Below are 13,926 nucleotides of genomic sequence, written 5' to 3' on the forward strand. Positions count from 1 at the left end.
TCCGATTACAAATTCCCAGGCGCTATGCCGGGGCTGATCAGCATGCCTGAGGGTAGGGCCTGGAAATAGGAAATTCAAATTCCTGAGAAGCCGCAGCAGATATACTAACGTCCCACCTCTCAATCTGGGGTTACCGTTCCTCTCAGGGAGGAATAATCACCCTTTATTTCCTTCCGCCAGGAAACGAGCTGTCCAGGACATACCTCGGAAACCCCGGGAAATAACCATGGAGGCGAAAATGGCAACTCTCTCCATGCCCAGTGCGTGGCCCGGCACACAGCTAAGGTTTTAAAGGCCCACCAGGTGCCTTGGAAAGCTGCCCGGTCTGTGTGTGTGTGTGTGTTTTGGGGGGGGGGGGGGTCGTGGGGTAGGGGGGCAGTTAGCAAGCCTGAGGCTCAAGTTCAGCTTTAACCGGAATTCGGCGCGTGACCGTAGACCTGTCTGTTGAATTCTGAGGGCTGGGGTAGAGTTCGGAAGCCGTGGGCTCCTCGGGGTGGGGGCTGCTTGGAGAGGATGGAGTCCCCGGGTCCTCAGGCTGGGAATCTTCATCGGATTCGGCATCCTCCCCAGGCCCAAGCCCTGCTAGCTTCCTGCTGGCCTCCCACAGCCGGTGAGCTGCGCGGTCGTCTCTGGCGGCTGGGGGCACCTCCTCCACGTGGCAATTGGCGAAGTACCTTCCGCTGAGGGGCTCAATGCCTTCCTGCAGAGCGCAGTACAGGGGTGTCTGGGCACCCCCTCGCGGTGCCCGGAGCACCAGCCAAGCCAGGGGGCGCAAAAGTGGGCGGAGCCATCCAGGAACGTGGCGCAGGAAGAGCTCCGAGTTCACTGGCCCTGTGGACAGGAAGAAAGGAAGCAGCAGGGAAGACGACTGTGGTTGAGGGTCTAGGGTAAGAGGCACGCACAGGGCTACAGAGGAGTGGGGAAAAGAGTCCGGTCCCAGGGAAGCCAAGGTCGCATCAACCAGGTAGTACTTAGGGACCTGATAAGCTGACCTTACTCGTTTCTAACAGCAAGCCACTTCTCCATCCAAGCTCCTTACACATCCTCATCTTCCAGATATTGCTCATGCTGTGTCCCTGCCTCCTCAGTCACTTCAGTCGTGTTCGACTCTTTTCGACCCTATGGACTTCTCCCATGGGATTCTCCAGGCAAGAACCTAGCCTGGAACAATCTGTCTCTCTCCATCTTTTTTCCTGTTCCTTTGTGTTTTGTTTATCTTTTGAACTCCCTCAGTGGCATGTGGGATCTTGGTTCTCCAAACCAGGACGCAAACCCTCATACCCTGCATTGGAAACATGTGGAGTCCTAACCATTGGACTGCCAGGAAAGTCCTCCTGTTCCTTTGTTTAACCAGCAAACATTATGAACACCTACAGTAGACCCCTCATCCAAGGTAAGGAGCAGCGGCTGTGCTTTGCTGGAGCAGCCGTGAAGAGATACCCCACATCCAAGGTAAGAGAAACCCAAGTAAGATGGTAGGTGTTGCGAGAGGGCATCAGAAGGCAGACACACTAAAACCATAATCACAGAAAACTGGCCAATCTGATCACAGGACCACAGTCGTGTCTAACTCAATGAAACTAAGCCATGCCCTGTGGGGCCACCCAAGACGGTCAGGTCATGGTGGAGAGGTCGGACAGAATGTGGTCCACTGGAGAAGGGAATGGCAAACCACTTCAGAATTCTTGCCTTGAGAACCCCATGAACAGTAGGAAAAGGCAAATTGATAGGATACTGAAAGAGGAACTCCCCAGGTTGGTAGGTGCCCAATATGCTAATGGATATCAGTGGAGAAATAACTCCAGAAAGAATGAAGGGATGGAGCCAAAGCATAAACAATACCCAGTTGTGGATGTGACTGGTGATAAAAGCAAGGTCCGAAGCTGTAAGGAGCAATATTGCATAGGAACCTAGAATGTTAGGTCCATGAATCAAGGCAAATTGGAAGTGGTCAAACAGGAGATGGCAAGAGTGAATGTCGACATTCTAGGAATCAGCAAACTAAAATGGACTGGAATGGGTGAATTTAACTCAGATGACCATTGTATCTACTACTGTGGGCAGGAATCCCTTAGAAGAAATGGAGTAGCCATCACAGTCAACAAAAAGAGTCCAAAATGCAGTACTTGGATGCAATCTCAAAAACGACAGAATGACCTCTGTTCGTTTCCAAGGCAAACCATTCAATATCACGGTAATCCAAGCCTATGCCCCAACCAGTAACGCTGAAGAAGCTGAAGTTGAATGGTTCTATGAAGACCTACAAGACCTTTTAGAACTAACACCCAAAAAAGATGCCCTTTTCATTATAGGGGACTGGAATGCAAAAGTAGGAAGTCAAGAAACACCTGGAGTAACAGGCAAATTTGGCCTTGGAGTACGGAATGAAGCAGGGCAAAGGCTAATAGAGTTTTGCCAAGAGAATGCACTGGTCATAGCAAACACCCTCTTCCAAAAACACAAGAGAAGACTCTACATATGGACATCACCAGATGGTCAACACTGAAATCATACTGATTATATTCTTTGCAGCCAAAGATGGAGAACCTCTATACAGTCAGCAAAAACAAGACCGGGAGCTGACTGTGGCTCAGATCATGAACTCCTTATTGCCAAATTCAGACTTAAACTGAAGAAAGTAGGGAAAACCACTAGACCATTCAGTTATGACCTAAATCAAATCCCTTATGATTATACAGTGGAAGTGAGAAATAGATTTAAGGGACTAGAACTGATAGACAGAGAGCCTGATGAACTATGGACAGAGGTTTGTGACATTGTACAGGAGACAGGGATCAAGACCATCCCCATGGAAAAGAAATGCAAAAAGGCAAAGTGGTTGTCTGAGAAGGCCTTACAAATAGCTGTGAAAAGAAGAGAAGTGAAAAGCAAAGGAGAAAAGGAAAGATATTCCCATTTGAATGCAGAGTTCCAAAGAATAGCCAGGAGAGATGAGAAAGCCTTCCTTAATGATCAATGCAAAGAAATAGAGGAAAACAACAGAATGGGAAAGACTAGAGATCTCGTCAAGAAAATTAGAGATACCAAAGGAATATTTCACACAAAGATGGGTTCGATAAAGAACAGAAATGGTATGGACCTAACAGAAGCAGAATATATTAAGAAGAGATGGCAAGAATACACAGAAGAACTGTACAAAAAAGATCTTCATGACCCAGATAATCACAATGGTGTGATCACTCACCTAGAGCCAGACATTCTGGAATGTGAAGTCAGGTGGGCCTTAGAAAGCATCACTATGAACAAAGCTAGTGGATGTGATGGAATTCCAGTTGAGCTATTTCAAATCCTGAAAGATGATGCTGTGAAAGTGCTGCACTCAATATGCCAGCAAATTTGGAAAACTCAGCAGTGGCCACAGGACTGGAAAAGGTCAGTTTTCATTCCAATCCCTAAGAAAGGCAATCCCAAAGAATGCTCAAACTCCCGCACAATTGCACTCATCTCACACGCTAGTAAAGTAATGCTCAAAATTTGCCAAGCCAGGCTTCAGCAATACATGAACTGTGAACTTCCAGATGTTCAAGCTGGTTTTAGAAAAGGCAGAGGAACCAGAGATCAAATTGGCAACATCCACTGGATCATCAAAAAAGCAAGAGAGTTCCAGAAAAACATCTACTTCTGCTTTATTGACTACGCCAAAACCTTCGACTGTGTGGATCACAATAAACTGTGGACAATTCTTCAAGAGATGGGAATACCAGACCACCTGACCTGCCTCTTGAGAAACCTGTATGCAGGTCAGGAAGCAACAGTTAGAACTGGACATGGAACAACAGACTGGTTCCAAATAGGAAAAGGAGTACGTCAAGGCTGTATATTGTCATCCTGCTTATTTAACTTACATGCAGAGTACATCATGAGAAATGCTGGGCTGGAAGAAGCACAAGCTGGAATCAAGATTGCTGGGAGAAATATCAATAACCTCAGATATGCAGATGACACCACTCTTATGGCAAAAAGTGAAGATGAACTAAAAAGCCTCTTGGAAGTAAAAGAGGAGAGTGAAAAAGTTGGTTGGCTTAAAGCTCAACATTCAGAAAATGAAGATCATGGCATCTGGGCCCATCACTTCATGGGAAATAGATGGGGAGACAGTGGAAACAGTGTCAGACTTTATTTTTTGGGGCTCCAAAATCACTGCAGATGGTGACTGCAGCCATGAAATTAAAAGATGCTTACTCCTTGGAAGGAAAGTTATGATCAATCTAGATAGCATATTAAAAAGCAGAGACATTACTTTGCCAACAAAGGTCTGTCTGGTCAAGGCTATGGTTTTTCCAGTGGTCATGTATGGATGTGAGAGTTGGACTGTGAAGAAAACTGAGTGCAGGAGAATTGATGCTTTTGAACTATGGTGTTGGAGAAGACTCTTGAGAGTCCCTTGGACTGCAAGGAGATCCAACCAGTCCATCCTAAAGGAGATCAGTCCTGGGTGTTCATTGGAAGGTCTGATGCTGAAGCTGAAACTCCAATACTTTGGCCACCTCATGCGAAGAGTTGACTCACTGGAAAAGACTCTGATGCTGGGAGGGACTGGGGGCAGGAGAAGGGGACGACAGAGGATGAGATGGCTGGATGGCATCACCGACTCGATGGGCATGAGTTTGAGTAAACTCTGGGAGTTGGTGATGGACAGGGAGGCCTGGCGTGTTGTGATTCATGGGGTCGCAAAGAGTCAGACACGACTGAGTGACTGAACTGAACAGAACAGTGGACCAGCCACTGCTTTGGATATAGAGATATGGAGTGTAATAATGGTTAGCTATAATTATTATTATCTCTATTATAATTTTAACGAGCCTTAGGTAATGATTGTCTAATATTTGGTATAGTATTATGCGTCAGGCAGATCTTGTTATCCGACAACTCGTTCCTAAGGCAGGGATGAGTCTTCAGTTCAGTTCAGTTCAGTCGCTCAGTCGTGTCTGACTCTTTGCGACCCCATGGACTGCAGCATGCCAGGCCTCCCTGTCCATCACCAACTCTGGGAGTTTACTCAAACTCATGTCCATTGAGTCGGTGATGCCATCCAACCATCTCATCCTCTGTCGTCCCCTTCTCCTCCTGCCTTCAATCTTTCCCAGCATCAGGGTCTTTTCCAGTGAGTCAGTTCTTCGCATCAGGTGGCCAAGGTATTGGAGTTTCAACTTCAACATCAGTCCTTCCAATGAACATTCAGGACTGACTTCCTTTAGGATGGACTGGTTGGATCTCCTTGCAGTCCAAGGGACTCTCAAGAGTCTTCTCCAACACCTCAGGAATGGGTCTTACTAATTAGTAAAATCACTCAAACTGTAAGAATGCTTCCAGTGGATCCCTAGACCCTGGATGACCCAGCCTATCTCTATACCTTATCTTTTGCCACATTCCCTTCCTCACTCTGTTCCAGCCACAGCAGGCTCTCTGTTCTTTCTTAAACACCCCAGGCACTTCTGCCTCAGGACCTTTGCACTTGGTATTTACTCTGTTCTTTTACTCTTCTCCCTAGAATGCCTCATAGGTCATTCATTTCCTTTAAGCTTCTACTCAAATGTCACCTTTTCAGTTATATCTTCCTTGACTGCCATAGATAAACATAGCACCCCCTGTCATTTCTTTTTTCTTTTTCTTTTGCCAACTCTGTCATTTCTTAGTCCCCTTACCCTGTCTTATCTTTCCCTGCAGCATTTTAAACACCACCTGTCATTGTATATATTTATTAGCTGTCTCCTTCTATAAAGTAGAGTGTAAACTCTATAAGGATGAGGTCTTCGTTTTGCTCACTACTACATTCCCTGTGTCAAGATTAATGCCTGGAACATAGTAGGTACTCAGTAAATGCTTCCTGAATGAGTAATTATAAGCTAACATCATCAGTTCAGTCATGCAGATGGTTCCTTGGGGTGAGAACCTAGGCCTTCCTCATTGCCATGCCTTACCCAGCCGTCAGCATCTGAACTTGTGGTGTGAGAGGAAAAACCCAGACAAGGAGAGCCAGGCTTCAAGATCAGCAAGGAACGGGCCTCTCCCTGGACCAGGCTTCCTTCCTGCTCTGAGATTCTGTGGCTCAGCGAGAGGCTGGGGGAGCAGGGGAGGGGGCGAGGATGGGAGAGGGGAATAAGAATGAAGCAGAGCAGCCAGAGCGCCGAACCTCACCTGGGTGGGCTGCATAGCAGGTGACACCAGTGCCCTCAAGCTGAGTGGCAAGCTCCCTGGCGAACAACACGTTGGCCAGCTTACTGTCGGCATACGCCCGCAGCTCCTGCCGCCAGCCCACCACTGGGCGGTCCAGGCGTGTGAAATCGAGGCGGCCCCGGCGGTGGGCGGCAGAGGAGACCACCACCACACGGCTGGGGGCGCTTGTCTTGAGCCGGGGCAGCAGCAGGTGCGTCAGCAGGAAGGGGCCGATGTGGTTCACGCGCAACAGCAGGTTAAAGGGCTCCCGGGTCCGGCCGCAGGAACTGATCCCTGGGGCAGGGGCTAGGTGTGAACAACTGCTCCAGAGGGATTCTCGGAGGCCTCAGCATCCCCCAGGTGAGACGGTGGTAGGGGGCATCCTTCCCACATGTTTACCAGTCCCTCAGCCAAGCCTGCCTGGAAGGGTCGGCTGCCCCTGGGCACCCTCCCGCCCCCACTCAGGTCGGATGCCCTCACCAGCATTGTGGATGAGGATGTCCAGCCGTGGCTCGGAGCTCAGGAAGGCAGTGGCAAAGGCCCTCACGGAGGCCAGACTGGCCAAATCCAAGGCCATGAAGATGACTTCATTGTTCCCACTCTCCTGTGGAGCGGCAAGAAGCGGCCTGTCATACGCACCCTTCTCTTCTTCCTTCTCCCCAGGCACCAAATTCTGAGAGTTCAGCTCCTTCTACTAAGATCTGCTCCAGGCTAGAATGTAGTGGGTAAGTGTGTGGATGCTGGATGCAAATCTTGACTTTGCTTATTACTAGAGTGATACCTTGGGCAAGATACTTAATCTTTCTGAGCCTTAGTTCTCTGTAAAATGGAAATAATAACAGTACTGATAGAGTTATTGTGAGGATTAAATGAGTTAATATATGTAAAATCTTTAGAATTCTTTAGAACACTGCCTGGCATGTAGTCACCACTCTGTAGGCACTTGCTGTTTTTTTTTTTCTTTGGTACTTGCTATTATTATTAATATCATCATACCCTCTGCCTGTTATCGTTACCCTAAAATCTATAACGGACTACTCACTGGTCTCCTCCAACCCACTTTTACCCCCTACAAACCAGGTCTCACACAGTCACTTAGGGGTTCATTCCCAAGGGTTATTCTGACAGTCCAGCCCCTGCTGAGGACACTTCATCAGATCTCCACTGTCCATTCGATGAAATCTGATCTCAGCAGGGTCTATAATGGCCCTCAGAACCTGGCCCTGTCTCAGAGAGTTCAGCCCCTTCCTTTTGCCCCTTCTCCCCATACTCCGTGCTCCAGCCTCATTAAACCTTTCAATCAGTTTCTCAAATCAGACCATTTATCTTGCCTCTGGGCCTCTGCATATGCTGTTCCCTCTGCTGTTCTCTTTCCTACTTTCATTAGAGTGACTTCCACTGATTCTTAAATGTCTCAGAACAGCGATTACTTCCTTCAGATCTGGCGTCCCTTCGCTGTGTGGCCAGAGCACCTGTGCACCCTCTTCTCCATTTGGAGAACCGGGCTGCATTGTCCTTTAAGGGACTGGATACCCTCGGTCCCACGTCTCGAGCTGCCCAGCTCTTTTCTGTCTGTTTCCTCGATGTTTCTGTCCTCTGTTCACCCTCCCGCCAGGCCCCGCCCTCCCCGCCAGGCCCTGCCCTCCCTGCCAGGCCCCGCCCTCCCTCACCTGGCGGAGGTCGAACGCAGCCGCTTCGCCGCGCTCCCGGCTACGGCAGGCCAGCACCACGCGCGCTCCCCGGCGCGCCAGCTCCAGCGCCGTCATCTTCCCGATGCCGCTGTTGGCGCCTGAGAAGGGTGGGCGGGAGCCGAGCTGAGGCGTCGGGCCCCCGCCCCGCCGTCCCGGCTCCCCGCCCTCTGCCCGGCAGCCAGCACGTACCCGTGACTACGGCCGTGCGGCCCCGCAGGCTGGCGAGGCCGCGGCACGGCGGGGCCTTCACCAGGTTGTAGTAGACAAGCACGTAGGCGCCCAGCACCAGCCCCACGCCCAGCAGCAGCGCCTCCATGCCGGCCGCACCTCCCGGCTCCCGCCCAGGCCCGGAGTCGCCTGGATCGCCGCCCGAGGGGCTGCGGGCTCTCCCCGCACCGGCCTGGAAGAGCGCCTGGCGCTCTTCGGCTTGGCGAAGGAGGAGGCGGAGGCGGGCGGGAGACAGGGAAGGGATGTGTGTGCGTGCGTGTGTGCGTGGGCCCTGGGAGCGCCCCCTAGGCGTGCGTCTGCGTCCTCGGGGTGTGCGCTGGTGTGAAAACCTAGGTGCCAATGTGCGTTTGCGCCTGGGAGCGCCCTCTAGGTTTGTACACGCACCCCTAGTGAAGGTGCTAGTGACTTTTTGGTATGTGATGTGCCTATGGATCCTGGGATCATCCTTTAGGTTGTGTGCGTGCCTCTGGATCCTGTGTGTGCGCGCCCGTGTGAGCACCTTGTAGGTGTGTGTTGTGGGCTTCGAGCCCCTCCAGATGTGTGCATGCATCTGTAGTCTGTCAGTGTGTGCATGAATGACTGTCCTCACCTGTACTCTGTGCTGGGCTCTGTAGCGGAAGACTTGCAGGAGGGGGCTTAGCAGACGGGTGGGCTCTCTGGGTGTCATTATGTAGCAGTCCTTCCCATCTGGAGAGGGGTGGACGCCTGAATGCTGCTGTGTCTGACCGTGAGTCTATTCCTGGATTCTTTGCCCTCTGTGAACAAGTCCATCAGTTCCTTATCCTCTTATTTCAGCCCTCAGCTTCTAGGATCTTCTCAACCTAGGGGTGGAACCCAGGTCTCCAGCGTTGCAGGCGGATTCTTTACCCGCTGAGCCACCAGGGAAGCCCTCAGCTTCTAGGATTCTTTCATTTCTTCCCATAGAGATCAGAGAGGTGGCACAGTGTGTGTAGGGTGGCACCTCAGTTCAGGGCTGTCAGGATTCACTTATTCATTAGCTGTCTATCTCCTCACCTCCTCCTACCCCACCAGACCCCTCCTTTTTTTTTTAATAGATTATTTATTTGGCTGCACCGGGTCTTAACTGCAACACGTGGGATGTGGGATCTAGTTCCCTAGCAGGGATTGGACTTGGGGCCCCTGCATTGGAATGCAGTCTTAGCTGCTGGCCCACTAGGGAAGTCCCCCACCCCTCCATTTCCTAAGGGAAGCAGGAAGAGAGTGTAAAATCTGTCCTCTGATCTTCAGGAGGAAATTTGTCTCTGGAATGATTCTGACAGGTGGGAGAAATAGGTAAAGAGGCTTCATCATTGAATAGAAGTGATTGTGATGGCTGAGTGGGTGGGGACAGCTAGGGAGGCATGGGTAAGGGTATTATTATTTCTGGCCAGGTGACTTGCCAGGAGAAAGAAATCCAGTACAATTTAGCACCTGTTGTTTGGCACTCACAGCATGCCCAGCAGTGTAGGTAGCCTTGAAAATACCCAGCAGAACAGTTTCTGCTCTTAAGGAGTTCACAAGGCCCATCAGGGGAGGAGGAGGAGAGTGGTGGAGGCAAAGCTAGAAGGGTGGGTGGAAACCAGGGTCAGACCTCAGATTCCGGCAGAGGTTTCCTGTTTAGCTGCACCATGGATTCAGCGTTCATGTGTCCATACTGTGGGATGAGACTAGGGATGGAATATGAGTGAAATAAATGGATGTGCTCTCCACCCCCGCCAAAACAAAATCCTGACATGCAAACAGATACCACGCACTCTTAACAGCGCTGGCATGCATACACACAGCTGTGTTCTCTAAGGAGCAGGAGATGGTTTTCAGGAAAAATTGGCAGATAAAGTTTCTTAAGTATAATGTGCAAGGAGGAATAGTTTGTTTAAATAAAAGGGAGGTTGGAGGCCTGAGAATTAAGGTAATGGATGAACTCATCTGATCAGGGACTGCAGTTGTAAAGCTGACTGCAAGTTGAGTTACTTGTGGCATGACTGAGTCTAAAGACTGGATTTCTTCTCTCTTCAGACATTTGAAACAACAAACTGCTCCGCACTAGATTCTAAGCTCCAAGAGGCAGGGGCCACATCTGCCCTGGTGATTGCTCACAGAAAGTTACTGAGGCCAAGATCCAAGGCCCGGCAAAGGCTGGGCACTGTAGGAACTTGAGTGATACTTGAATAATGAATTGCTCCATACCAGCTAGGGCTGAGGGGGAAAAAAACCAGGTGTTATGACTTCTCCCAGAATAGGTGGATAAAATGATAGCAAATAACTGGAAGGAAAGACAGCCCCAACTGCTTGGATTAAAGCTTCTGGACCAGAATGCAGAGGTCTCATGCTATCTCTTATTTAAAAAAGGTATTTTTTGGAGAAGGAAATGGCAACCCACTCCAGTATCCTTGCCTGGAGAATCCGATGGACAGAGGAGCCTGGCGGGCTACAGTCCATGGGATTGCAAAAAAAAAAAAAAAAAAAAAAGGTATTTTTGAAAAACAAAACAAACATTTTTGGATGTGTGGGATTTCTCTAGTTGCGGTGAGTGGGGGCTGCTCTTCACTGTGGTGTGTGGGCTTCTGATTGCAGTGGCTTCTCTTGTGGCGAAGCATGGGTTCTAGGTGCGAGGGCTTAGCTGCTTTGAGGCATGTAGGATCTTCTCAGACCAGGGGTGGAACCCAAGTGCCCAGCTTTGGCAGACAGATTCTTTACCACTGAGCCACCAGAGAAGTCCAGCCATCTCCTATTTTAATGTCTTGGTTTTGGAGCCAAGAGGAGCAGGGATCTGCACTCTTGGGATTCTTGTAGAATCTGATGGCACCAAATGCTCAAGCCCTCTGAATTCCCTCAAATCACCCACAAAGCCATACAACAACCCGCCATCGCAGCTGAACGCCTCCCCTTCCATTTGGCCTTCCCACCCTAGGCACACTTTTCTCTAACACCTCCCCTCTCCTGACTTCCCTGGGGACTGAGTATCTGGGACTGAGACTTGTTCAGTGGCGCTGTGGGACCAGGGCCTCAGGAGGGTTCCCTCTTAAGGGTGATGACAGGTAGGACAGACAGGCAGAAAACATAATTTGAAGTATTTTTGTTTTTTTATATACAGAATACAGGAAAGTTTCTGTAAAGTCTAAAACATTACAATTACTATGTACATCGGTACTAGTTGTGGGGGTGGGGGGAGAGGAGGGAGCCAGGGGTGGGAGGAAGAGAGAAGTAGCAAGAGAACAAAAAAAGGAGACAAAACAGGTTTACGACAAAAACGTTTTTGCTACAATAGACAATTTGAAGAAAACGCTCTACCACATGTAGTACTGTACACAGTTTTTAAAAACATTGAAAAAATGTCATCACTAGATGTATTTACACAAAATCCAAATACACTTTTCCTTATTTGAAATAAAATAAGATGGACAGCCAGAAAAAGAATTCATTTCTCATTTGTCCATAATACACAGTAGCTACCTGTAGTGCAACCGCTGCAGAAAGGGAAAATAACCTGGAGGGTGGGAACCATGGAAGGAGGGTGGGTACGATCTTTATATTAAATAAAACAATGATATTGTATAGATTTTGCTGTATGAAAACTGTATTTTTTTCTTTTAATATAAAACTATTGTCACTGCCACAAAATAGAACAAGTTTCTGATTATTTTACAACGGCGGGCGAGGGGGAGGGAGCAGGAGGTGGGTGGGGAACGGTTTTGTGTCGGAGGTGTCCAGACCATCGGCCTTCCCCTCCCTGCCCACGCTGTTCCTCAGCTCGGTCTGCCGCTTTCCCATGAAATGTTGAGTACAAATATATGTGCAAATGCCCCCTAGAACTTGAGAAAAGAAAAAGGATTTTTAAAAAACAGTCAAAAGGTTTCTTCATTTCATGCAAAGATTGTAGTCGAAGGGTTTCCGGTAGAGTATAGAAAAAAAAACCCGGGCTTGGTTTGTGTACATTTTTGCATTGCAGGAGTCTTGGGTGGGGTGGACGGGCGGGTGACGGGGTGGCCGCCAGTCCTAGGGAACGGAGTTGGAGCGCAGCACGGGGCCCTGGTGGGGCTTGAGAGAGAGCTTCTCGGCCAAGACCCCATCTTGCAGCAGGCCGGCATCGCCTTTGGGCTGTTTGGTCGCAAACTCAGTGATGCTGAAGACAAACTGCAGGCACCCCAGCTTGATGTAGCTGCCGTGGTGCAGCAAGGCCGTGCCCTCCCAGCCGGCCCCACTGCCCCCAATCAAGCTCGAGCTGCTGGCTTTGCAGTTGCAGGGTCTCCGCTGCGGCCCCTGGGCCTGGGAGCTCATCATGGCTGCCTCTTCACTTGGCTCATCATCTTGTTTCTGGTGCCGGCGGCGCCCTGGGCGAGAGGGGGAAGGTCACAGGAGAGGAACAGTGAGCAGCCAAGCCCCACCTGGGCCGCCAGCCAGGGTGGGGCCCCTGCACCTCCCCACTCTAAAACACTGTGTGACTTGGGGTGAGGGGAGCTCAGAAAGGAGGGGTGGAGTCTGAGGCTCCCAAGGTAGGTGTATATACCCAGGGGGGTGCACAGCACGTGCTTCTCCGTGGCCTTTCCGGGGCCCACGAGCAAGGAGAACCTGGCCAACAGGACCGGGAAGGCTAGCGACAACAGGTCATGGCAGCGAGCCACAGCCACCCTGACTGAGGCATCAGAGAAAGTGTCCAAAAGGGCAGGTTCCGTGGCCACAGGCCTCTGCTCCAACTTACTGATGACACTCTGCACTTTGCCAACAATACTGCTTGGGGGGGTTGGCGGGGTCTTCTCAGAGAAGTCACATGAATACAGCACATTGTCCACCGTTGTCCCGTGCTCACTGTAGTTTAACAGCTCATAATGTTTGGTATTCTGAGGAGGAGGAGGGAAGATAAGATGTGTGGTCTGCTGCGTGGGGCCTGGGGCTAAGGGGAGAGAGGACACATGGAGAAGGCTGTGCTGCTCTACCGGGGAGCTCCCTCCTTCCTTCCCCATCACGCCTCGCTGCCCTGCCCCTTCCAATAGGGCTCAAGACTCATGTCCTCAAGAAAGCTTTCTTTCCTACCCTCCCAGTACTCTGCCTCCTTAGCATGGGCTCCTGGTGAAATGACATTCACTGGCCCGTGATGATGCTGAAACCCACAGGGACACGCCTGGAGGGCTTGGTTCCTTCTGTTGGTCCCCCCGCCCCCCAGCTTAGGGTGCCTCCTCCCTCCCTGGGCCTGCTGACCCACCTCAGGAGAAATGGGGGCCCTGCTCCCCAGGATGGATGCCCTTCACACTAAGACTCTTCTCTTCTGGGAATGCCAGGGAGGGAAGAGAAGGAGAGGACCCCATCCCCTTCCCCTCACCCAGGGCACTGAACAAAACCCCAGTGCTGGGAGAGGCCTCAGGTTGGTAGAGCTCTCTGCCACCCCTCACCTCATCATAGAATATGCAGGCGTGTTTCCCGGACACGTAGTTACAGTGACCATAGTTTGTAAGGCACACGTCCATGTCAGCTCCTGCGAGGGGCGGAGGGTGGAGGAGAGGAAAGGAAACGAAGAACAGACTGTGAGGTGGATGCGTGGGGGAGCTGAGCAGGGTGGGAGTTAGCTTCTGGGTAGGATCTTAAGGGACAGGTAAGCTCAGGGCCCTCTCCTTGTATTTTTGAAGAAAAACGGCTATCTTTTCCAATCCCCTGTAAAAGAACAGATGTCCCTGCCAGCTCATGTGCTTCAGAATATGGGCTGCTGCCTAGAGGGGTGCCGGGAGTGATCTCCATGTGAGCACAACATGGGGTGCATGGTCCAGAAATGGCATCATCTGAGAGAAAAGGGGCCTTTCCAGGCTAAGGGCTTGCCTGTCCCTCTGGCAAGATGCAG

At 50.5% G+C, this 13,926-nt stretch overlaps 2 protein-coding genes across 2 annotated transcripts in view; both read right to left on the reverse strand.

Annotated features, from left to right (window-relative positions):
- Nucleotides 1–125: 125 nt before the first annotated feature.
- Nucleotides 126–8,359, reverse strand: DHRS13 (dehydrogenase/reductase 13). The gene is made up of 5 exons (XM_061142951.1): nucleotides 8,058–8,359; nucleotides 7,848–7,966; nucleotides 6,658–6,781; nucleotides 6,160–6,471; nucleotides 126–831 (listed from the first exon to the last, which is right to left on the reverse strand). The coding sequence occupies exons 1-5, from the start codon at nucleotides 8,182–8,184 to the stop codon at nucleotides 380–382; spliced, it is 1,134 nt and encodes a 377-aa protein (XP_060998934.1). The 5' UTR covers nucleotides 8,185–8,359; the 3' UTR covers nucleotides 126–379.
- Nucleotides 8,360–11,160: 2,801 nt separating this feature from the next.
- The window catches only part of PHF12 (PHD finger protein 12), a 39,438-nt gene continuing 36,672 nt past the window's right edge, over nucleotides 11,161–13,926 (reverse strand). The window contains exons 13-15 of the mRNA XM_061142952.1: nucleotides 13,484–13,566; nucleotides 12,796–12,934; nucleotides 11,161–12,427 (exon numbers count right to left, since the gene is read on the reverse strand). Coding sequence (XP_060998935.1) covers nucleotides 12,093–12,427; nucleotides 12,796–12,934; nucleotides 13,484–13,566 — 557 coding nt within the window. The 3' untranslated portion in view covers nucleotides 11,161–12,092. The remainder of the gene's footprint in view (nucleotides 12,428–12,795; nucleotides 12,935–13,483; nucleotides 13,567–13,926) is intronic.

This window comes from Dama dama, chromosome 5, assembly GCF_033118175.1.
Source record: "Dama dama isolate Ldn47 chromosome 5, ASM3311817v1, whole genome shotgun sequence".
NCBI lineage: Eukaryota > Metazoa > Chordata > Mammalia > Artiodactyla > Cervidae > Dama > Dama dama.

Coding starts and splice junctions, on each gene's coding strand:
- DHRS13 (XM_061142951.1), bottom strand. CDS start 8,184: ATGGAGGCGCTGCTGCTGGGCGTGGGGCTGGTGCTGGGCGCCTACGTG. Junction 6,782..7,847: donor CTGCGTTCGACCTCCGCCAG/GTGAGGGAGGGC, acceptor GCCGCTCCACAG/GAGAGTGGGAACAATGAAGT. Junction 832..6,159: donor CTGCTATGCAGCCCACCCAG/GTGAGGTTCGGC, acceptor TCCTGTCCACAG/GGCCAGTGAACTCGGAGCTC.